The sequence below is a fragment of the Prionailurus viverrinus genome, chromosome C1 (assembly GCF_022837055.1).
Source record: "Prionailurus viverrinus isolate Anna chromosome C1, UM_Priviv_1.0, whole genome shotgun sequence".
Classification (NCBI taxonomy): Eukaryota; Metazoa; Chordata; class Mammalia; order Carnivora; family Felidae; genus Prionailurus; species Prionailurus viverrinus.
Window position 1 is genome coordinate 14,475,961 of NC_062568.1, and position 23,419 is coordinate 14,499,379.

General features: G+C 52.6%; 1 protein-coding gene across 7 annotated transcripts in view; it reads left to right on the forward strand.

Annotated features, from left to right (window-relative positions):
- The window catches only part of TNS1 (tensin 1), a 202,247-nt gene that overhangs the window by 113,424 nt on the left and 65,404 nt on the right, over positions 1-23,419 (forward strand). For all 7 annotated transcript variants that reach the window (XM_047871203.1, XM_047871204.1, XM_047871206.1 and 4 more), the window contains 11 exons: positions 132-303; positions 2,754-2,804; positions 3,716-3,838; positions 4,230-4,294; positions 5,250-5,333; positions 8,840-8,952; positions 9,364-9,424; positions 9,662-9,737; positions 10,334-10,463; positions 12,067-12,132; positions 13,263-13,379. In XM_047871203.1, coding sequence (XP_047727159.1) covers positions 132-303; positions 2,754-2,804; positions 3,716-3,838; positions 4,230-4,294; positions 5,250-5,333; positions 8,840-8,952; positions 9,364-9,424; positions 9,662-9,737; positions 10,334-10,463; positions 12,067-12,132; positions 13,263-13,379 — 1,058 coding nt within the window. The remainder of the gene's footprint in view (positions 1-131; positions 304-2,753; positions 2,805-3,715; positions 3,839-4,229; positions 4,295-5,249; positions 5,334-8,839; positions 8,953-9,363; positions 9,425-9,661; positions 9,738-10,333; positions 10,464-12,066; positions 12,133-13,262; positions 13,380-23,419) is intronic.

Here is a 23,419-nt window from a genome sequence, read left to right on the forward strand (position 1 = left end):
TCAGGGAACAGTCAAGCCTCCAGGGTTGGAATTGTGGGCCACATATAGTGTCTAGGGGGCACAGATCCCTACACCTTGCCCTGAGGACGAGGGTTCTGATCCGAACCCCCTTCTGCCTACTGTGTCTCCAGAAATATGAGTCTGAGCCGGACCACGGAGGACAGCTGTGAGCTGGACCTGGTGTATGTCACAGAGAGGATCATCGCCGTCTCCTTCCCCAGCACAGCCAACGAGGAGAACTTTCGGAGCAACCTCCGAGAGGTGGCCCAGATGCTCAAGTCCAAACATGGAGGCAGCTACCTGGTGAGGATGGGGCCCAGTACCCCCGTCCTTTCTGCTTACCACCTCCTCGCTGCTGGTGCCCCTGCCCACCTGCCCTTAGCCTCTCTCACGGCCTGAGTCCTCACTCACCCCCCCCAGCCCAACTTTACTGGGAGGAGTGTGTCTGTGGCTGGAATGAGGCATCTGGAACCAAGTCACGTGTGCCCACGTGCATGTGTGCGTGTGCACATGAGTGTAGGTATATGTGCACGTGGGCATGCGTGTGCTCGTGTGTATGTGTGTGTTGACCAGGAGGAGAGAGTAACAAGAATTCATGTTATTGCGTGCTTGCTATGACACAGGCCCTGTTCTATCTGCTCTCCACGTATTAAACTTCATGACAGCGCTAGAAATCAGGTTTTGCTGGAGCACAGAGAGGTGGGGTGTTTGCCTGAGGTCGGGAGGCGGCAGCGCCTCTGAGAAGTCCGAGGGCAGAGTTGTGGAAATGTTGCTATCAGGGGGATGGTGCCTGGCCCAGGAGGAACACATCACGAATGTGGATGAGGGGCCCGGGGGTGCTCTTCTCTAATGGCAGAGAGCTGGCATGGGGAATCAGACCTATCCTTGGCCCCAGGGGAGGGCTCAGTTCTACAAGGAGGTGCCTGTGGATTTGGGCTGCACCCACCGACCAGACCCCTCGAGGGGCCGCCCCGATCTGTGAGCAGAGGCCGGTGTAGGGGACTGCATTAGGTCCCTGGGGCTGCTGTAACAGATTGCCACAAACACGTGGTATCTTGAAACAGAACTGACTTTCTCACAGTTCTGGAGGCTGGAAGTCCAAATCAAGGTGTTGACCAGGCCGTGCTCCCTCTGCAGGCTCTACGGGGGATCCTGCCTTTCCCCTTCCTGGTTTCCAGTGCCCCCCAGCGATCCTTAGTGACCTTGGCTTCTAGCTGCATCACCGCAGTCTCTGCCTCTGTCCTCACACGGCCTGCCTTCTTTCTTGTGTCTCTCTGTGGGTCTTCTCATCTTATAAGGACACCAGGCATCGGACCTAGGGCCCGCCCCAAATCCAGGATGATCTCATCTTGAGATCCTTAACTACTTACATCAGCAGAGGCCCTATTTCTAAATAAGGTCACATTCTGAAGTTCCAGGTGGATCTGAATTTTTGTGGGACACTGTTGAACCCACCACAGACACGCCTCTCCATCAGCTGTGTTGGGCAGCGTTGAGAGCCCGGCTTCAGACACCAGAGAGTCCTGGGTTTGAATGTTGGCTCTGCTCTCACTATCTGACCTTGGCCACTTCGCCTCACTAAACCTTAGGTTCTGCATCTGTAAAATGGGTCTAATTGTACCGCCTACCTCTTATGGTTGTTGAGAGAACTAAGCCAGCTGCTAGGTGTAAAGTCCTCAGCATTGGGCTGGCAGGTTGGGGACACTCGAGTGGTAGCTGTTGTTAATGTAATAAAGTCTGTACAGTTACAGGGTCCGAGAATGGACTGGAAGCCATCTGGGATCATTCCCAGTTTCAGGATTCCAGGGTTCTGTGGGTCTCTGCTATGCCACCCTCCCCCTGCTTTCCCATCACAGGCCGTGTGGTTGCTTTCCTTGGCAGGAGGCGGCACAGTTTTCTTTGAGTTTTCTGGGCAATGAGGTGAAGGTGGAGACAGGAAATCCAGGGATTGGGGGAGTCTTATGGGACATGGTTAGGTGTCGGAGGGCATCTGTCGGGAAAGGGGTGTCAAGGGTCTGAGAGGCCCCACTCAGGGTGATTTGCACACTCGGAGGGAGGGCGTCCTCCCACAGAGCTGTTGCATTTTTAGGCGGATGAGGTTCTAAAGTTGACACGTGAAGTGGAAACCAGAGATGGCCAAACACTTATCATGTCACACCACCGGATTCCCATCCAGTGTGGACGGGTGGCACATGGGATGAGACAGGCTGCATCCCCTTCTCACCTGCAGTTTGGGTGTCTGTCTGCTGCTCACTGAGGGTTGGGGCTGAGTGTCCATGTACTTCTCTCTCCTTCTCTTTAATTTTTTTTGTTAATATTTTTATTATTTATTTTTGAGAGAGAGAGAGAGAGAGAGAGAGAGAGAGAGAGAGAGAGAGCGAGCACGCACGTGCAAGTGGGGGAGGGGAAGAGAGAGAGGGAGACACAGAATCCGAAACAGGCTCCAGGCTCCGAGCTGTCAACACAGAGCCTGACGCAGGGCTTGAACTCACGAACTGTGAGATCATGACCTGAGCTGAAGTCAGACGCTTAACCCACTGAGCCACCCCGGCGCCTCCTCTCTCCTCTTTGTTCTGAGAACCTGTACCTGAGTGCGTGTTGGTCAATGTGTGGGTCTGATGGGACTCCATTGTAAGCTTATGCATGGATAGAATTTTCACTGGGTGGTTGGGAGGAGAGAGACAGAGACAGAGACAGATGGACAGACGGCCAGCTAGCACCATTTCATGATCTCTTCCTTTTCCTCCTTGTAGCTTTTCAACCTCTCTGAGCGGAGGCCTGACATCGCAAAGCTCCACGCCAAGGTGAGCTGGTGTGGACTAGGGGTGGGGGCTTCCCTCTGCCTGGAAGAGAAGGAGAACAGCGTGGTTCTCCCTGTGGTTCCTACTTCGGAATCTGGGGGCAAGTGCTGAGACACTTCGCAAAGCCTATTCCCTTTCTATGCCAGCTTCCCTTTGGAACATGGAAAATACTGTATTTATGGTTTCTGTAATACAAATTGCAGATAGCAAAGCTTGATGCAGCGATTTCCTACCCAGGTCTACCCCCCCACCCCCACCCCGGGTGCACATAGCATCTCTGGGGCGAGACTGGAGCTGTGAGAATTTTAGTCTTATTGAAAGGTATTTTGGATTTAAACTGGCTGGGAATTGCCAATGGCTGGTTTTCACTTATTCACTCGGCGGGCTGAGTGCCGGGCTTTGCGTGGATATCTGCTCTGCCTCCCGGATTCTGGTGCCTGTTGCTGTGGGACCCTGGGTAGGTGACAGTTCTCTGGGCCTCAGCTTGCCCCTCTGAAAGTAGATGGGCTGGATTAGATGTGCTCTCTTGGCTTTTCCAAGCATGGGTTCTCTTTTAGTTTAACGATCTGTGAGTTAAGCAAAGTTTTGAGGAGCCTGAGGACGGCCATTCAGATCTGCCCTCTGTCCCCTTTTGGGTTCTCTTGATTGGCCAGAAAAATCAATGGCTTGTGTGTCAGGGCCTGGAAAAGAGCTGTGAATGGCTGGGGGCTCTTCACTTTTCCTTTCTGGCCCTGAGCCAGGGTCTCTGGGCCACACCCTTGCAACCACTCTGGGTTGTTGGGCAGGGAGGGCAGGAAGCAAGGTTGGCTGGTGGCCGCTGCCCTGGAGCCAGCATGTGGCGTAGGTGCAGCTCCCGCTGCCTCGGTTGAGTCTCTGGGGCTTCTGCCACTTCTCACTCATGACTTTGACCACAGGTCCTGGAATTTGGCTGGCCTGACCTCCACACTCCAGCCCTAGAGAAGATCTGCAGCGTCTGCAAGGCCATGGACACTTGGCTCAATGCAGACCCTCACAATGTTGTCGTTCTGCACAATAAGGTCAGAGCAGGGGCTGCTCTGTATGTACGTGTGTGCGTGTGTGCATGTACACACGTGTGTGTATGTGAGCACGTGCACACATGCATAGACGTGTCCTCGGGTGAGTGTGTGTGCATTCTCCTTTCTAGGGGATGGTAGATCCTGTCCCGGGGGGCACCTGAGAAATGGGGGTTAGGAACTTGTGGGACCCTCACGTGTGGTAGATGATCAACTGCGTTTCTTCTCTTTGGGACTCAGCCCGACCTGCTCCCCTCCCTGGCATCCCACTCCCTCCTTTGAACCACACCCCTCTCTCCAGCTGCTGCTCACTTTTTCTCCAGGCTTCTGGACGGGTTCTGGGGCAGCAGGGCTGGCCTTAGAAATAAAGGCTTTGTGTTTGGGGTTCTTTCAGGGAAACCGAGGCAGGATAGGTGTTGTCATCGCGGCTTACATGCACTACAGCAACATTTCTGCCAGGTAAGAGCCTCTCATTCTCTGGATATTGACAGTAGGAACCCCGTCTGCCCATCCCTCCATGGCCTCTCCCTTCCTTGGCTGGCAGAATAATGACAGGGGACGGGGTGGAGGAGCCCACGGAAAGGAGAGGGATCTGCCCACGGCTCTGAGGCAGGTGGCTGTGCACGGAAGGCAGGAGCAAGGAGAGTCCTTTACTGGGGGCACTGGTGGCAGCAGACTCGAGAGGCAGGCCCATCCACGGACACCCCATCCAGCCACCTTCTCGGGACCACTTTTCCTTGGCAAATAGCCCTCTTTTTTCCTGAGTGAGCAGGTGAGAGAGTCAGAAAGAAATGTTGGATCAGATCTGGGTCTGACAGAACCATCTAGAAGTTATCTCATCCTTGTGGGCCTTAATAAGGACTTTGGGGCTTGGGATGGGATGTTGCTAGAGAGTCAAGAACAGAGGGGCTATATTCTCTCTCTTCAAAATGATCTCTTTGCAGACAGATAGAATGTTCTATGAAGGGTTTAGACGGTGGTTGTGTGACTGTAAGAAACTTAACCCAGCCTAATCTTTCCTTAATGGTGAACATTTCCTGGGCACCTACTGTGTGCCCACATGTGCCAAGCTCTTTATACATGTTATTTCACTTAATTACCGTAACGACCTTCAAGGAAGGCACTTGTCACTCTCATTTGACAGAAAATGAAAATCAGGTTCAGAAGGGTTAAGTAAACCTGCCTCAAGGCACAAGGTTAATAAGGAGGCGGCACACTTGGTATGAGAACCCAGGCTGTCTGGCTCCAAAGCCCCAGGGCTGAGTCCTGCAGCATACAGGATGCAGGAATGCCAGGGCACTCTTTTCCTGAAAGCTTCTCAGAGTAGGGTGCCTGGAGGGCTCTATAGGTCTGGGGGAGCAGGGGTGGGGAGACCAGGGAGTTGGCTCCTCTGACCACCTGTCTCTCCCTGCAGCGCCGATCAGGCCCTGGACCGGTTTGCAATGAAGCGATTCTATGAGGATAAGATTGTGCCCATTGGTCAGCCATCCCAGAGAAGGTGGGTCTCCAGGGCTCACTGCCAGTGCATGCACACGTGTGTGTGTGTGTGTGTGTGTGTGTGTGTGTGTGTGTGTGCGCGCGCGTGCGCGCTGTCTTGGGGACTAGCCTCACGTACCCACAGTGGGTGGAACAGCCATGCCTAGGTGGGGGTGTACGGAGCATGCATATTCAGGTGCCAGCCTGGAGTGCTGTAAGCTTAGGGGCATGAGTGAGCCGGTGGGCAGCTGTGTGTGCCCACAGATGGGCATGGCCGTTGGCTCCTGAGGCCAGCGTTGGAGAGCAGTGGGGCCGCTGGTGGGGGATGCATTGGTCTGGGTGCAAGAAGGCAGCTTGTATGAGAAGGAAATGCCATGTTGATCCTGGCAGCGGGACCGCGTCCGAGCCTGGAGAGGTCACAGATTCTTACCATAAGGGTCACCTTCTGCTGAGAGAGCTTTAAAAATTTTACCAAGGGCTCTCAAGCACGTGGTCTCATTGGAGTCCACAGCAGCCGAGGGAGGAAGCAGGGCAGAGAGGATTCATTGATTCATTGGATAAGTTTTATGTGCTCTACTACATTCCAAGTGCTGGGGATATCTAGTTGAGCAGGACGAAGTGCTTTGCCCTCAGTGAGCTAATATTCCACTAAGAAAGATGGGCATTGCATGAGTAGATAGACTGACAGGACCATTTCAGGTAGCGGTTAGTGCTAGGAAAGAAAGAGAACAGAGTGGGATAGACCTGGTGGAGGAGATTGGGGCTATGTAATGAAGGGGGTCAGGGAACACCTGTCAGAAATGATGGATTTGAGGCCAACCCTGCATAATGGTGAGCTACTGTATGATGATCCAGGGCATCCCCACTTTACAGATGAGAAGCCTGAGCCTAGGGAGGGGACTCAATGTGGCCAGGATCCATAGCAAGTATTAGCAGAGCTAGAATGTACTTGGGGACCTGTAAGTCAGGTCAGGGCAGGGCCCCCAGGGTTGTGCCGCCCACTGTCCTGAGGGCTGGCCTGGGACTCTGCTCTGTGGATAACGTGCTGTTTAATGATGGCTGAGAGAGCACAGGGCTGGTGGACTGTGGGGAGGCTGCAGGTGAGTGCGAGTCAGAAGCGCAGGCTCAGAGGGGAGAGCTGGAGATGGGGAATGGGGCCCTGCCCCTATGTGGCCAGAGCTGCGGGCCCACCACACATGGTGATGTGCCACACCACTCTGCACACCGGGGCTGTGGGACGGACCCTCTCAGCAGGGTCTCGTGGAGTTTCCCAAGGACATGAGCCATCAGGGAACTTTCAGGTCGTGAGAAGTACTTAGAAGGGGAACAAAACCCAAACAGAGCATGATGGGCTAGAGAGTGATAGGGTGAGCACCAGGTCTGAACTTTCTGAACAGGTGACATGCGGGGTGAGCTCTGAGAGGAAGAAGGGAAGCATCTGAGGGCGGGGCTGGGGTCACCACGCAGAGGGGACAGCAAGTACGGTGGCCCAGAAGCCAAAGCATCCCACTGATTTTTCCAGCCCCTTGGAACACTGACCAGGCAGGCAGGACCCCCTCGCCTCTCTATGCTGGGGTTTCCCTTCTTATTCTTCATCATCACCCCCATCTTTCTTGCCTTGTTAGAAGGGTGCCGGCTCTGCTGGGGACTTACTCCCATTGTAGTGGGAAGCCCAAGCAGAAGCGAGTCCTCAGGCCGCCTGGTGTCTTGCACCTGGCACAGGACACCCAGGAGCCAGTGTCTGGGTCAGCCGTCAGAAACAGGATGGCTTTATGTGCAGAAAATTCTGGCTGGGCTGCCAGATGCAGCAGCTGTGGATCAATGAGAATCTTCCCAGGGAGGAAAGAACGGTCATTCAAGTACCTGCTCGTCGGTCCCTGGCTTTCTACGTATGGCTGGTGGCCTTGGTCACGAGCCTGACCTTGAAGGATAAGAGGGACAAACAGAGGAGCATGATGTTACGATGACGCAGTGTGGCTCAGAGAGAGTGGACAGAGCAGTCACACCCCTGCAGCAGAACGCCTGGAGCACGGGGTCGGGGTTACCTCTCAGCCGTAGGAGTGTTTGGGGACTCCACAGTGCACGGCGTATGCTTACACAGTGCGCAGTCGGGCGTATGTTTACATTATCTGTCTGCCTTGCAGCTTATATCTGCAACCGCACCTGCTTATGGGTGGGTGATTCTGTCCGTGCCCATGTGTGAACATGCAGCTGTTGGCTTCATTATGTATTTGTTGCCACTTTCCCGCCTTCTGGGCAGTGTCGTTTGCAGGGACGGGAGCAGTTGGAGGAGAGGAGGGCAGAGAGAGAGGGAGGGAGGGGCTTTGCCTGCAACTCCCCCATTCATTGTCACCCCACCCCCGGGCGGCTCATTGTCCCCAGCACACAGACACATCCTGTTGGCACGATCCAGAGATCTGATAGGAACCGCCATTCCAGGTTTCCGGTTTGAGTAATGGGGCTGGGGGCTGGTCAGGGGCTGAATAGTAACCGGCGCTGCCCATCAGATTATCTTGCTTGGGTAGTCTGAGGTGACCCCACCCGGGCCCAGGGACAGAGGCCCACAGGCCTGGAGGTGGGCCAAGGAGCCAAGAGATAGGAGGGGACCATTGTCATGGTCATGTGGGTTCTGGTTCCACCAGCCTCAAAGAGCCCCCTTGCCTCTCGCCAAGTCTCAGGATTCATTGTGATTGGTGTGGCTGACCCAGCTCACCATTCAGAAAAAAGGAGGGCGCACTGACCAATCCACAGCAAAAGGACGGGCCTCTCTTTCTGGCAGGTGCATTGAAAGACAGCATTCCTTCTCTCCCCACCCACCCCTGGCTTTGTGTGTTCTTGCTGTGCCAGCAACTCTTTCTGGACCTAGTTTCCCCTTCTAGAAGGAGTGGAGATGCATTCTTCCAACAAGATCCAAAGAGAATTGGGGAGAGGAATACACAGTAGATATTAGATGTCTTTCAATACCAGATATAGAGGGTTTTCATACACTTCAGCGTGATATAAAAAAGTGAAGGACTGTAATTGTTAAGCTCTTACAGTTTGCTGGACTGTCATGTGGCTGGGAGTCTGTGGGGACAGAACTGGGGCCTGTGGTTATAAGCATAAGCTTGGTTTAAGCTAGGTTTAGGGGTGTTGGAATGTTTGATGGTTGATCAGCCTGCCTTGTGCGGTGGTGAGCAGCTAAACGATGCCTGTCAGGGATGTTGTGGAGGGGAATTTTGGTCCAGCTGATTTTTGGGCTGGGAGTGAAGCTGGAGAGGGATTTTCATTTTGACCACCAGGGGGCGCCAGAGAACCCCAAAGCAGAGTATTGCCTTGACTCTGCTCCTGCTTGAGTGGTACCTGCTTGTCCTCTCTGCTTGGGGCTCCAGGCAGCAAGAAAGGACGGTGCTGGGGAGGAGACCCCAGCTTCCAGGAGGTCTAGGAGGGTGGTGGTGGTGCGGAGCTAGGTGAGCCCAGAAAAGAAACCAGGATGGCTCTGCTCTAGGGCAGGCCTCCTGGCTGAAGTTGCCCCTCTCCCTGCCCCAGGTACGTGCACTACTTCAGTGGCCTGCTCTCTGGCTCCATCAAAATGAACAACAAGCCCTTGTTTCTGCACCACGTGATCATGCATGGCATCCCCAACTTCGAGTCTAAAGGAGGTACCTGCCTGAGCCCTCTGGCTTCCCCTCTTCCCCTCTTCCTGTCTCCCATCTTCTTTTCTTAAGAGGCAGCCTTGGGGTTGGGGGGGGGGAGGGTAGAAACGTATGCTTGGATTGGAGTCCCGACGGCATGACTTCCTGAGCTTTCGTTGAGCCTCAGTCTATTCATGGGTTAGATACTGGCAGTGCCTGCTGGCACATGATGTCGGATGTGGCAATGTATTTTATAAACTTAAAAATGCCTCTCAAATGAAAAGTTAGTATTTCTTCCTCCTTTCTCTTTCCATTTCTCCTTCTTCTTTTCCTCCTTCCCCTTCTTCCCTCCCCTCTCCCCAGCCCTTCCTTCCTTCACCCTCTCCCCCACCCCTGCACCGTTCCCGCTGTCTTAGCTAACATCACCCTCCCTTACAGGGTGTCGGCCGTTTCTCCGGATCTACCAGGCCATGCAGCCTGTCTACACATCTGGCATCTAGTAGGTATTCCCCAGGACAAAGAGGCCAGGGGTGCCTGGGGCCTGAGGCTGAGGTTCAGGGACAGGGTGTGGGGGGATGGGCCAGGACCTCCTCTAGGAGGATCTCATCTAGCACAGGGCTGAGGGACAGAGGCAGCAAGCCTTCCTAGGAGCCCTCTGGCAGGGGGCGGTAGGGAACAAGCGTGCTGCCTGCCCCCTCAACAGCTCTCTTTCTCTCCGCTCGCCTCTCTCCCGTAGCAATGTCCAAGGAGACAGCCAGACCAGCATCTGCATCACCATCGAGCCTGGCCTGCTCTTGAAGGGAGATATCTTGGTGAGTGCTGCCCCTCTGTTTCGAGCCCCCTCCTCCCTGTTTATTTTCTCTCCTTTCTTCTCTCTTCCTGCTCCCCTCCTGCCTCTCCAGACAAGATCACCACTCCTCGTGAGTCACCAGCCTTGGGGCCATAGGCTCTCAGGGCTCCTGCAAAGGCTTTCGGCCTCCAGTAGTCCTGGTGCATCCCCCTGCCTCAGAGTTGGACTCGCTTCTCCTACGCCTGTGTCTTGGTCTGGAATATCTTCAGGGAAATATCTCTCAGTGTGAGCTGGCTTCCCGTGGTGACAAGGACTCCGTCACTTCTAACTTCAGTCTTTTCTCCTGTAATTTAAATTCACCCCTACTTTTTCCTTTCTGTGTGAAGGAACTTCTTGGGAGGACAGTTTTGTCCCTACAGGGCAAGATTGGCCTCCAACATTCTGCTTTCTAGAAGTTTCCCCAGATAGCTCTGAAATCCTGTTTGGTATTGGTGACCTCTCCCTCAGTGGGCTTGGGTGAGCCCTGGGTTCTCAGTCGTGGAGCTAATAAGGAGGCTCCCTGAGACCTGATTTCTCATCCTCAGTCCCCTGATGGGCTCTGCTTTCTTTCCCACCCAGCTGAAGTGCTACCACAAGAAGTTTCGGAGCCCAGCCCGAGATGTCATCTTCCGTGTGCAGTTCCACACCTGTGCCATCCATGACCTCGGGGTTGTTTTTGGGAAGGAAGACCTTGATGATGCCTTCAAAGGTGACCTCACTGAGTAGAGGGACAGACCTAGCAAGGAATAACTATACCACAGGGTAGAAGAGCCATAATGGGGGGGCTATGGCAGTCAGGAAGGGGGAACCATTTTCTGAGGGAAGGAGAGTTGGTTAGGGAGGTGTCTCCCTTCTCTATCTGTTTGAGGTTTTGTCTATATCACATTGAGACCTGGAACATATCCACATCCATTCACCCATTCACTCATCCACCCATCCACCCATGCATCCACCTACTTATCCAAATCCATCCATCCTTCCTTCCTTCCTTCCTTCCTTCCTTCCTTCCTTCCTCCCATCCATCCATCCGTCCACTCTTCCAAATCCATCCAACCATCCAACCATCCATCTCTCCACCCACCCATCCACCTACCCACTCTTCCATATCCATCCATCCAAATCCATCCATCCATCTTATCTAACCATCCATCCAAATCCACCCATCCATCCACCCATCCATCTAAATCTATCCATCCATACACCCACCCATCCATCTACCCACCCATACATCTACTCACTCATCCAAATCCATCCATGTATTCATCTGTATGTTTGTCTATCCCTCATCCATCCACATATCCACCAAGAATCATCTGTGTCTATATGTGCCAGGCAGGCGCTAGACCCTGGGGATACAGAGAGAAAGAAGTCAGGGCCTACCCTCAGGGAACTCACAGTCCCATTGGAGATAGAGACACGCACGTGTGATACTATGAAGGGACCCCTGCAGTGATGGAGACATGCACTGGCATGTCCCATCCAGGGAGTGGTCACCATGCCTACTGTAACTTTGCTTCCCACGCAGATGACACAGATGGTGATCTGTGTGCAGATTGGGCTCGGGCCAAGGGCAGAGAGTAGGGCTGGGGCTCGGGGGAGGAGGAAACTGATTCCCCCAGTGCAGTAGAAGGATGTTTCTGTGATGAGCTTCCCCCGGACTGAAGCCAGGAGGGCAAAAGCAGAAGATGCCGTTATAATTCAGAACAGAATGTAAATGTTATCAATCTTAACAAGGAAAAATAAAGGAATAACAGGCAACATAAAGGTGGAGTTGGTAGAGGCAGAGGCAGGGGGGTGGTGCAAATTTTCTCCTCTTACATGTAGGGGGTCAGGAGACACCGTTGAAAATGAACAGATCAAGAAATAGAGGTTTAGCTTAGGATCTAAAGTTTCAAAGGCAATCAGAATAAATAATAATAATAATAATAATAATAATAATAATAATAATAATAATAGAATTGACTTAAGAAGGGAGATAGGAGTGATATTAGCGGGCCAAATTAATCATTTTCATAATGGTGAATCAGTGGAGATTACTTGAAATTGATAAATTGAGAGGTAGTGGCATAAAAATAGAGTCTATTATTTAGAGTCTTAGAGGTAACTGTTAGTGGAACAAGAAATAGAAATGGTTGGGCATGGTTATCTCAGGCAAGTAGGACTAGGGCTAAAGAGGCTCATTTCATTACGTGTGCATGTGGTATTATCAACCCTGCATGTGCACATTATGTTAATCTTGTCTAGAAAGATTAAAATTTGAGTCCTTTTGGGGAATTCACTGCCCCTTTTTGTCTTTTCTTCTCCCTTTTCAGATGATCGATTTCCAGAATATGGCAAAGTGGAATTTGTATTTTCTTATGGACCAGAGAAAATTCAAGGTATTAGCTTGTTAGAATTCATTTTTCCATGCCCTTGCTTTCTTCCTGACCTGTCCTCTCTCCACCCCATCTGCCCCACAATTGTCAAGTTACTATGGCTGCAAGGCAGGCCAGCAGTAAAGGATCTGGGTTTTAGAGTGGACCCTCAGCTAAACATGAACCAATGACTTAATCTTTGGAGAATAAAAATAAAAAAGCCGACCAAGAGATGCTGGGTTGGGTAAACTGTTCTTGTCCCATTAGGTCACCATCCTGTTATATTCAGAGGTTGAGGGCTGTGGTGGATGGAGGGAGTGGCTGGGGGGCATGCAGAGGAGCTAGATGGACAAGAAGTATTTATGAGGCCCGAGGTGGTTCAACCTGAAGATGAGAAGGCCACTTTAATAATAGCCATTAAGCCTTTAGACTGCTTATATGTGGAGGCCAGTTGTTCTCCATCCTGTTTGAGAACAGAATGAGGACGAGACAAAATTAGGTTACAGACAGTGGGACTCTGGGTAGATTCTAGAAAAGACTGCCAAGAGGAAAGGAAAGGGACTTGCCCTAGGAGGCAGGACTTGGGGCTCGTGCGCTCTTCCCCTTCTGTGGATGTGTGGGAGAGACTGCTTCTCCCCTTGGATTTCTGCCTGGAGTGGAGGGCATCTTAAGTGGGAGGAGGGGGGTTGGCTAGAATGACCTAGTGTCTTCTGAGTATCACGGCTGTGATTTCCCTGATGTCCTTGGCCCCATGCTGCTCGTCACAAGCCTCTTCCACACTCCCCTTGAATCCAGGGGCAGGCTTTCTGGCCCCCTGGCACTGACCCAGGGACCCTAGAGACACAGAATAGGACGAGACAGACACCCAGCCAGAGGGCTCTCCAGCTTTCTCCCTGGGAAGGGGGGGAACTTCATTCCTCAGTGTTCCGTCCTGATTTACCCCTACGACCTGGTATGAGCCTTTTCAAGAATGCAAGAAACCAGACTCCTGGGTTCTCTGTCCAATTTAAGCTACTGGTCCCACCCACTATGGTTAAGAAAATAAGAAGTCCCTTAGGGAGCATCCCTGGGGAAGCTGTTGACTTCCTCTGTTTTTCTAGCTGCTGATTTTTTTTTTCTTTCTCTTCACTGCCCTCCCTTCCCATTTCTCTCAGGCATGGAACACCTGGAGAACGGGCCGAGTGTGTCCGTGGACTATAACACCTCTGACCCCCTCATCCGCTGGGATTCCTATGACAACTTCAATGGGCATCGAGAGGATGGCATGGAGGGTAGGTGATAGCAGTGGCTTCTAGCTCCTCTCCAAACAACACTGCCCCTGCTCACATGGCCTTGGCTCTCTTGGTTGGCTGTGAACGCCATACTGGGTTCAAAGAGGAGGCAGAGGAGAGGTCCAGGGCACCTTGGAGAGCTCACAGTTCAGTGGGGGAAGATAAGACAGAGCATAGATAATGAAGACAGAGCTAAAGAATGCAGCCAAACAGCCACACGAGAGTGTATCGCTGTTGTTAAATGAGTCCCATCTATGGTGAGCAGTGAGTGCTCTGAGACTGGCAGGGGAGGGATTCTAGACAGCTGGAGTGGCCTGAGAGGGCTCCTCAGAGGAGGTGGCCTTGAGTGGAGCTTGAGAGAACTCCTGTGCAGCAAACACTGCATTTGTTAGATTTCTTTTCAACCTGCTGTTAGATTTCTCCAGGCTCACTGCCTGAGTTCCCCGGGGTCAGAGCACTAGGAATGTAGACACAGCATGCAGGACCTACAAGCTTTCATCAACAGCCAACGAAAATGTCGAAGAGCTGGAAATGAAACCGATAGGCTCCAAAATTTGAAAAGTAAGCTGCAGTTGAAATTAATGCATGTCTAATTTAGCTACAAAACCTAACATTATGTCAGATGGTCAACTGCCACTCAAGTTCAGTCCCTGAGAGTTATATATGGACTGTATTTATTTGTGTGGTTCATTTGAATATGTGCGGTGGGTGGGGCCTCCAACAGGGGGCATGCCTGGAGCCCAGGAGCCCTTGAGATGCCTGTCTGGGGGTTGGCATGGACTTGCGTTTCTGATTTGGTCCTGGGACCGCAGCATGGCAGATCTGGAAGCATCCTTAGGACTGTTGGCTCATTCCCCCGTTTTCATTTGGGGATAACTGGGACCCCCTTGAAGGAAGGGTCTCCCGATTTACCTCCACGGCCTGGGATATGTCCTTTCAAAGACACCAGCTCCCAGCCTCTGGGCTTCTCCCAGCTGCAGCTGGTCCTAGGGTGAGGCTGTGCCATCTTGGGGACTCTGGGCCCCGTGGCAGAGCTGGGCTGGGGGAGCCAGGCCTGCTGGGCCCCCGACCTGCTCCTGACTCTCTGTACCCCCCGCCTCCTCCCGCCTTCCCCCTGCCTCCTCCCACCTTTTTCTCCAGGATTTTGCATTTGTTGAATCCACTCTGAAATTCTTTTAGGTCTTTTCTTGAAAACAGATGATCTCTCTGACCTTAGAGATACCACAGTGAGTGATAGATTTCAGAGCGAGTGGGACGAGGGTGGCTGTGGGGCTAGAACCCAGGGCTTGAGGAGAGCATGTTGTTTACAGGCAACACTGCCAGGTCCATGGCTCCTCCTCTTGCCTCCCTTAGTTCCCGCTCCCTTCCTCCCCCCAGGGGCCCAGATACCCCACTGGGCTGAAGCGGTGCCCAAAGCACGCCTCCCCACTGCCCCAACCCCATCTGCTGTGCCGAGTGGCTGGGGAGAAGGCAGAGGATGAAATGAATTAGTTCTGAGGTACCAAAGGCTGCCAGCCTAATTGTTCATCGTTCTGGAGATGTTTGCATTTTTAACAAGAACACTTGGCAATTTGAAGGTATTTTCAATGTCTCCCTATTTCTCCCTGGTGTGGATTCAATGCAATGGTAAATGTAAAAGCATTTAGTAAAGTGCCAGGCAAACAAAAGGTAAAATAATCACGGAGAAAGAAGGAGAGGCTGTGGAAGGCCAGGGTGGGGACACAGTCGCTGCGAGGGAAGGCGGATGGCCCCGCGGAGGGAGACCGCAGCCGTGAGAGGCAGGAAAGAGGAGGAAGGAGAGGGTGAGGGAGCCAGGGGCTCTTCTCCGCCCCTTGCCTCCCTCCTCTCTCCTCATCCGCTCCCCCAGGCAGGGGGATGGAACCAGTGGGACCTTTTGGCCAGTTAAAGGTCAGCTCATCCTGCAGGGACAGAGGGGCTCCTGTCTAGAGGCTGAGAAGCTGGCCCTGTGCCTGCAGGGTGGGAAGGGAAGGCTAGGGAAGCAGTTCGAGGCTCTGCTGTCCTCTCCCCTGGCCTGGCCTGGCCTGGCCTGGCCTGACTACGGTTGGCCTGGTCCGGGAGCTACACAGTTGGGGTGGTCAGCGGGGCTGACCCTGCCTGTCCAATTGTGTGCTCCCCACTGCCACTGGGCTGCATCCCCCACAGGGAAAGCAGAGCCAACCGGAACCAGCCATAAGGTGGGAGCAGTCATCATTATTCCTATCCTGCTTTTCTTCCTGGCTGGGGGTACTCCTGGAAGGTTCTAGATTCTGGGGCCCTGAGGTAAAAGCATTTTCTTCTGGCTAATTTTTTGATCAAGAGGGAGAAGTAGGAGGCCTGGGCCTGTCTCCCTAATTGTGGGCAAGTCCCCGTGCCTTAGTTTCCCCATGTACTAGCTGGCGTAAGGACACCTAACCCCTAAGACTCTGGGGTGCCCAAGAGATGGCTCAGGCTGGAGCCTGGGAGGTGTCTGGGTGTCCCCTGGAGTGGTCCTTGGGCTGGGGGGTGGGCTCTGTGGGTTAGGGTTAGTACCAAGGTGGCTCTGCCTGTTCTCTGAGGAAGTCGCAGCCTGGGAGCGGCAGGCAAAGCCCGAGGTGTTGCAGCAGTGTGGGCGAGCCTGTGTGCTTCAGGCCTGACTGCCCGGGTCTGGTCCAGGTCCCAGGTCTCCCCTCCGGAGCTGCCTGCCCTTGGTCGAATTACCTAGCCTTCCTATGGTCTTTGTTTCTTCGTCTACAGACTTGGGATCGTAACAGGACTCGTGCCATTGGCTTCTCCTAGCCATTTTCTTGAAAGGCAGTTTAGCGTAGGGGTTCAGAATGTGGCCTCTGGAGACAGACTATCCGGGTTCAAATCCTTTGACAAGATGCCAGGGCCTTGGTTTGCTCTGCTGTAAAAGGGGGATTCAGTCGACAAATCATTTTGAGCACCTTTTGGGGAGTAAGAGCTTCGGAGGCTGCCTGTTGTGGCTCCTCACGTGTCTCTGACAGGTCAGTGGTGACTGTGGCCCGCACCTGAGACATCTGCAGACAAGGCTAAGGGGGAAGACTCCTCGGCCTTAGGAGCTCGTTCTGGCTTTGCCATGTGACAGTCGTGGTGCCCAGCCCTTGATAGTGACCATTGCATGTCATGGTCACAGCCACCCTGTGAAATGGCACCGTAATGGTGCCTGGATAGGGAAACCGGGGCACGGAGGGGTTCAGTAACCTGCCTAAGGTTGCCTCGCCGGTAAAGAGCGGATCTGGGTGTGGAACGCCAACCGCTGTGCTATTTTGGTAGGCACCAGGTCCTGTGGCACTCCCTGGGTCGCCACCGGGCTTGGGGGAATCTGCTCCCTTGGTCCCCACCTCTCACCCCTGTGCAGACCAGATGAGCCCTGTCATGACTCCCAGGATGGGGGAGGGATTGGATGCAGTGGTACATGGGGCACAGCACCTGGGAGACCGTTGGGCCCCCCGGCAGGTGCTTAGCATGACTTCCGTGCAGAGAATAGCTGAGGCATGTCCTAGGATGTCCCTACCCCGCCCTCCAGCAGGGTGTGGGGCTGCTCACACTGGAATGCCTCTGGTGAGGGGTGGCCTCTCAAAAATAGGTAGAGGGTAGCGTGTCCAAGGTGAGATGAGGCCATTTCTGGAAGTGGCACGCCTCTTCTATTTCAGGCCCAGTGAGGGAGGAAAGGCCAGACCAGTCCCTCTGGAGCCCGCTGGGTGGCTCAGGGGGAAAGGCAGGGGACAGTGAGTCAGGTGCTGGGGAACAGAGAAAGATGACCTCTGGCCTGGGCTGTTCCTCGCCCCCTCCCTGCAGTGAAGGCAGTCAGCCCTGCTCCCCCTGCTCCTCCTGCTCCTGCAGGAGAACCTGACATGACCCTCCATGACCTGCTCTGTGTCCTTGGTGCCGGCACCCCCCACCTCCCCCCTACCAGTTCCCAGGTCCACTTTCCACTCCCTCAGGACATCGCTGATCAATCTTAGCAGCAAAACAAGGGAAGAAAATCCATGGGACTTCTGTTCTCTGTAGGCCGACCTTCCAGGCTGGGGTGGCCCAGGCCAGTCATGGAGCCTATCTGACACTGTGCTGCCACAGTGAGGAAACTGAGGCTCGAGAAGGGTGGGGACCTGCCAGAGGGGGAGGAAATCCTCACTTGTGGAACCCCCATCTGCGTGACCTCATATCCTGCTGTACTGACTCCGTTGCTCCAAGGAATACACCAATGTGGTCGTGTCGTGGGGCATCATGAGATGGGACACAGGGTTGCTATTTGAATCCAGGGGTCTGACTCCATCCCTTTCCACCTCCCTTGGAGCTTAGCTTATTCAGCGCCCCGTGCCCCCTAATTCAGGGTGGTCCTTGGGGTGCTTGTCCAACTTCACACACCTTTATTATTTTTTTATATTTACTAAACAATTTTTTAATGTTTATTTTTGAGAGAGAAAGAGAGAGAGAGAGAGAGAGAGAGAGAGAGAGAGAGAGAATCTGAAACAGGATCTGTCAGCACAGAGCCCGAGGTGGGGTTGGAACCCACAAACTGCGAGATCATGACTTGACCCAAAGTCGGATGCTTAACTGACCGAGCCCCCCAAGCGCTCCCCAGGTGCCCCGAACTTCTCACACCTTTAGATGGCAGAGAGCTCACTGCCACCCAGGGAAGCCATTTCACTTTGGACGAGCCCGAAATTGAGGGGACAAGGAGAGTTGCCTTTGTGTGGTGGACCGAGGTCATGGGGACCATAGATACTCAGGGAACGGTAATGCTCTCCTGCGCTTAGGCCAGAAGGAAGGGGAAGGGATAAAAGGTGAAGAATCAAATGGAAGCTTAATATCAAGAACTCTCTGATCAGAGAAGGTCCCAGGCCTTGGGACATGTGGCTGGGGAGCGGGGGAGCCCCTCCGTCTCCAGGACTCCTTACTTTGGGAGTAGCTCCCTCTGGTGAACACAACGGCCTGGTGTCTGAGGCTGCTTGGGCGGCCACAGTGAAATACCACAGACTGTGTGGCTTAAACAACAGACATTTATTTTTTCACAGTTCTGGAGGCCAGAAGCCTGAGAATAAAGCGTCAACAGAATTGGTTCCTCCTGAGCTCGTAGATGGCTGACTTCTTCCCTCTGTGTCTGTGTCCTGACCTCTTCTTTATAAGGACACTAGTCAGATTGGATTAGGGCCCACTCATAGGACCTCTTTTTAACTCAGTTACCTATTCAGAGGCCCTATCTCCAAATACAGCCACGTTCTGAGGTACTGGGGGTTAGGGCTTAAACATAAGAATTTTGGGAGCAAACACTTCAGCCTGTGACACCTAGGAAGGAGTTTTCTGGGTTGCCTGTAGTCAGATGCCTGGAGCCTTGGTCCTGAGTGGGGAGGGAGAGAAGGTCCAGGGTGGTGAAGTGGAGAGTGATCTAGCCCCCCACCGGCCTCCTCCTAGCAGGCTGTCTGTCTTTCTCTGGTTTGGTCGGAAACCTGCCAGCTCAGCGCTCTGGCTGACACCACGTTTCACAGCCTCCAGAAGCCCCATTAGCTGTTTGGCCCGAGTTCTGAAGCCCCATGCCCAGCTCCCAGCTCCCTGTGGGTGGGAGTGGGGCTGTATTTTTGCCTATGCTGCACAGAGCAGTCTCCAAATTCCTCCGGAGTGTTCCAGGGCGAGCCTTCTCGGAAGCGAGTTCCATACCATGCACTGTGGGCTGCCTTCCACCTCCAAGAGGCCCAGAGGTTGGCCAGGCCTGAGCTGCCTCACTGTCTCCATTTACTTCTCCTGTTTCCTAACCCCCTTGGACATTGAGTTGTTTAGAGTCCCTCACAACTTAAGAGGGTATTGGGTAATGGGGGTGCGTGCTGGGCAAGGTAGCAGATGGCTCAGGGCCAAAAGAAAGAATGGAGAACACGATAGGCCCCCTGGCCTGGCGGCAGATGGCAAGGGGGGCTGGTGACCACCCCTCTTCTGGGTTCCTCCATGGTGCCCATCAGTCCCTCTTTTGTTTCTGTGGGCAGTTCCCCTACCCCCCCCCCCCCCCCCCCCGCCCAGAGCCAGGGGCACTGGGGGTGTGGTTTTGTGCCCAAGCATCTCAGCCCTCTGAGGACCTTGTGAGGAGAGGCACTCTGTGACTGTAGGACACCCAGAGTCTCTTCAAGCTCTGTTGACTGAGCTGGGGAAGAGCCTCCTGATGGCAGCCATGAGTCCCTAGTCTGTGGTGACTTCACCTGAACTGGGCTTGTCCAAGAATTCTCTGATTTTTTTTTTTTTTTGAGAGAGAGGAAAGAGGGAGAGAGGGAGACACAGCAAACAGAGAGTGAGAAGGAGAGAGCAACAGGCAAGGAACATGGAGAGAGAGACAGACAGACCTGGGTAGACATTGGCCTGGGAGGCAGGGGATTTGTGTTCTGGGTGCCCTTGGTAACTCCTTTTCTTTAGCTCTCCCTTGTTTCCTTTGAAATGAAGGGATTGAAGGAGTGGTTCTTTCTGTTTCTTTGAGCTCAATCATTGTTTCTGTGACTTGTGAGGAGCTAAGATGGACCTGCTGAGCTTCCCTCTCAGACCTTCCCACCTCACGAACTTGGAGTGGGGAGCTCAGTGGTGGTTATGTTAGTCAGGAGAGGCTTGGTTATGCTGGGTAACAAATAGCCCCAAATTCTTACCCCAACAAAAGCATATTTCTTTCCCATGCTGCATGTCCAGTGTGGGATGGCAATCTGTTCATCTATCTTATTTACTGCAGGCTGGTGGTGGCTTCATCCCATCGATGTTTCCATCGTTGCTATACCAGTGGGTAATGGACACTGTAATGTCCACAGTGCTTCTGCCTGGACATGACACATATTCCTTCTGCTGACATTCATTGGCCAAAGCAAGCCACACACCCAAGCCTGACATTTCACTGGCCAAAGCAAACCACACACCCAAGCCTAACTTCAAAGGGGGCAGAGAAATGGTGCATGGAAGATGGAAAGTGGAAATAACGTTGAAAAGATTAATACCTACTATAGGGATTAAGTCTGTGGGATCTAGAATCAGAAGATCTGCTTCTAAGCTCTGTTTATAATGTTCCTCGGTCAAGACGCTTTACTTCCCTGAGGCCCAAATGTCTTACCTATAAAATGGGTACAATAACAGTACTTTCTTTCCTCGTAGGATTGTTGTTAAGATTCAGTGAGGTAATATATATTTCACAGCCTCCAGAAGCCCCATTAGCTGTTTGGCCTGAGTTCTGAAGCCCCATGCCCAGTGAAATATGGAGTGCCTAGTATGTTCTATGCTGGCAGTAATTTGTGTCTGTTACTGTTACTGTTACTATTGTTGTCATTGAATTACTGGAGGAGAGAAGGCAGAGAGGTGATTTTGAATATATATGCGCCCTTTCTTCTTGAGAAAATTTCCACATCCCTCTGACTCCTCTACGCTCTGGGAACCACCTGTAGCTGGCTCTGTTCTAGGAACCCCACTCGTGGGAGTCAGGAGACTTGCCTCTGACTTCAAAAAAGTTACTTCTCCTCTCTGGTTCTCAGTTCCCTTATCAGTGAATTGAGGAGGGTGGGTTCTGAAGGGGACTTTGGCTCTGTATCCCTGATGATGATAATGATGCCGTGCAAATGACTGGGTGACGGCTAGCCTTGGTACCTGCCCTGAGCCAGGCATCACCAGCTCCGTGTTCTCTTGGTTACTCTTCCCCGGCAGGTACTACTGTTCTGGGACTACTATGCAGAACTTGTAGAGTGTGGTTATAAAGCCACCTTGGGTGCCACAGCCCTTAAATCTGTCCTGTGCTTTCCCTGTCCCCGAGTGATATTAGGGCCAGCCTTGTGCCTTTTCTAGCCACTTTCACGGAATGAAAGGTCCTCTGCTTGGCCCTAAATGTGCCCAGCACCAGTGGACTTGGCCTGAGGCCGCCAGTTCTTCCCCCTTGTTGGCTCTTGCCTGGCACCAGCTTTGGGGTGGGGGGAAGATCACTAGGTTTTCCCTGTTTTCCTGACTTATGGGAAGAGAGGAAAGGAGGGAGGGAATCGGGAGGGCGTTTCTGTCCCCCAGGTACCGTTGTGAGGCTGCACACGCTCTGTGTTGAGACAGGCACGGATAACGATTCCTGAGCTCTTTGCTGATGGGAGATTCTGGAGGCGTAGATTGCTGTTTCTCTCCTGCAGCACTTTTGTGGGTGTTTTGGGGGCCCCTGTTAAACTCCCCATAAGTCACTCACTCTGTCTCCTACAGGTGGGCGACCGCAGCTCTGGCAGACTCTCACAACCCTTCTGGGCTCACGTGTCCCTTGTCCCTACAGTCTCCTCCTGGTGTTGATGTCAGTTCAGCCCAACAGGTGGCCCTCTCAGACAGGAGCTGAGGCACAAATCCCCCCCCCCCTCCCCCGCCCCAGGCTAGCCCTCCCTCTCCTGGGCCCACGGGAGCCCTTAATTGCTGTTGGCCTCAGCCAAGCCTGGGATGGGGGAGGCCAAGGCAGCCCCTCTGTCTCTTCCCCAGCCCTGCCTCTCATCCTTCAGACTTTTGGCCCCAGCCAGGCTCTGCCTCTCACGTTCTCTGTGCTCCGGAAGACTCACCGAAAGGAGGAAAAAGCCCCTGACAGCAAAACAACACTCTCCAAAATTCTTCTTGGAATCTCCCACTTCCTGATCCTTTTTCCCCCGTGAAGCGTAGGTGTGGGAGGTAGTTTAGAGCCACAGAACAGTTCTCAGCCCTCTTTGTCTCTTAAAAAATACGACAGCTAATATATTTCTTTTTTTTTTTTTAAATATTTTTAACGTTTATTTATTTTTGGGACAGAGAGAGACAGAGCATGAACGGGGGAGGGGCAGAGAGAGAGGGAGACACAGAATCGGAAGCAGGCTCCAGGCTCTGAGCCATCAGCCCAGAGCCTGACGCGGGGCTCGAGCTCACGGACCGTGAGATCGTGACCTGAGCTGAAGTCGGATGCTTAACCCACTGAGCCACCCAGGCGCCCCAATTTCTAATGTAAGATACTGATTGATATAACTTAGTACAGGCACTTCACCTGTTTAAAGTGTACGGTCCAGTGAGTTTTAGTATATTTGGGGTTGCACAACCATCTCCCTAATCTAATCGTGGAACGTTTGCATCACCCCTTGCCGTTGGCAGTCACCCCCCCCCCCCCATATCTCTCCCCAGCCTTTGCCTCCTTTCTGTCTCTATAGATCTGTCTATACAGCATATTTCCTGGAAATGGAATTATACAGCACGTGGCCTTTCACTCAGTGTAATATTTTCAGGGCTCATCTAGGTTGTAGTGGGGTCATTGCTTCATTTTTATTGCTGAAAGATACTCCATTTATGGCCATACCACATTTTGTTCATACATACCTCAGTTGATGAATGTTTTCTTTGCGTCCACTTTTTGGATATTTTATTTTTTGTGTAAATTTTTAAATGTTTATTTACTTATTTTTGAGAGAGAGAGAGAGAGAGAGACTGAGAGAGTGTGAGGGTTAGAGAGAGACGGAGACACAGAATCCAACACAGGCTCCAGGCCCCAGCTATCAGCACAGAGCCTGACATGGGGCTTGAACTCACTAACCGTAAGATCATGACCTGAGTTGAAGTTGGACACTTAACCGATGAGCCACCCAGGCCTCCACCCCCCCCCCCCCAACACTTTTTGGATATTTTAAAGAACACTGCTGTGGACATTCATAGATAAGTTTTTGCATGGACTTTCACTTTTTCTTGGGTAGATCCCAAGGGGGTGAACTTGCTGGGTCATATGGGCAAAATATGTCTCCTCACTGCAGGACCCGTCAGGCTGTTTTCCAAAGTGGCTGCACCATTTTTTATATTCCTCGCAGCCAGTGTCTGAGGATTACCGTTTCTCTACCTCGTCAGCAACACTTGCTTTTCTTTGGGGTCTTAGCCATCCTAGTGGATGTGAAGTGTTACCTCACTGTGGTTTTGGCTTGCCTTTCCCTAATAATTAATGATGAACATCTTTTCACATGTTAACTGGCCACTGTATATCTTATTTTAGAGAGATGTCTAGTCACATACTTTGCACATTTAAAAAAATCATTTTTTTTGTACATTTGCTGTTGAGATAT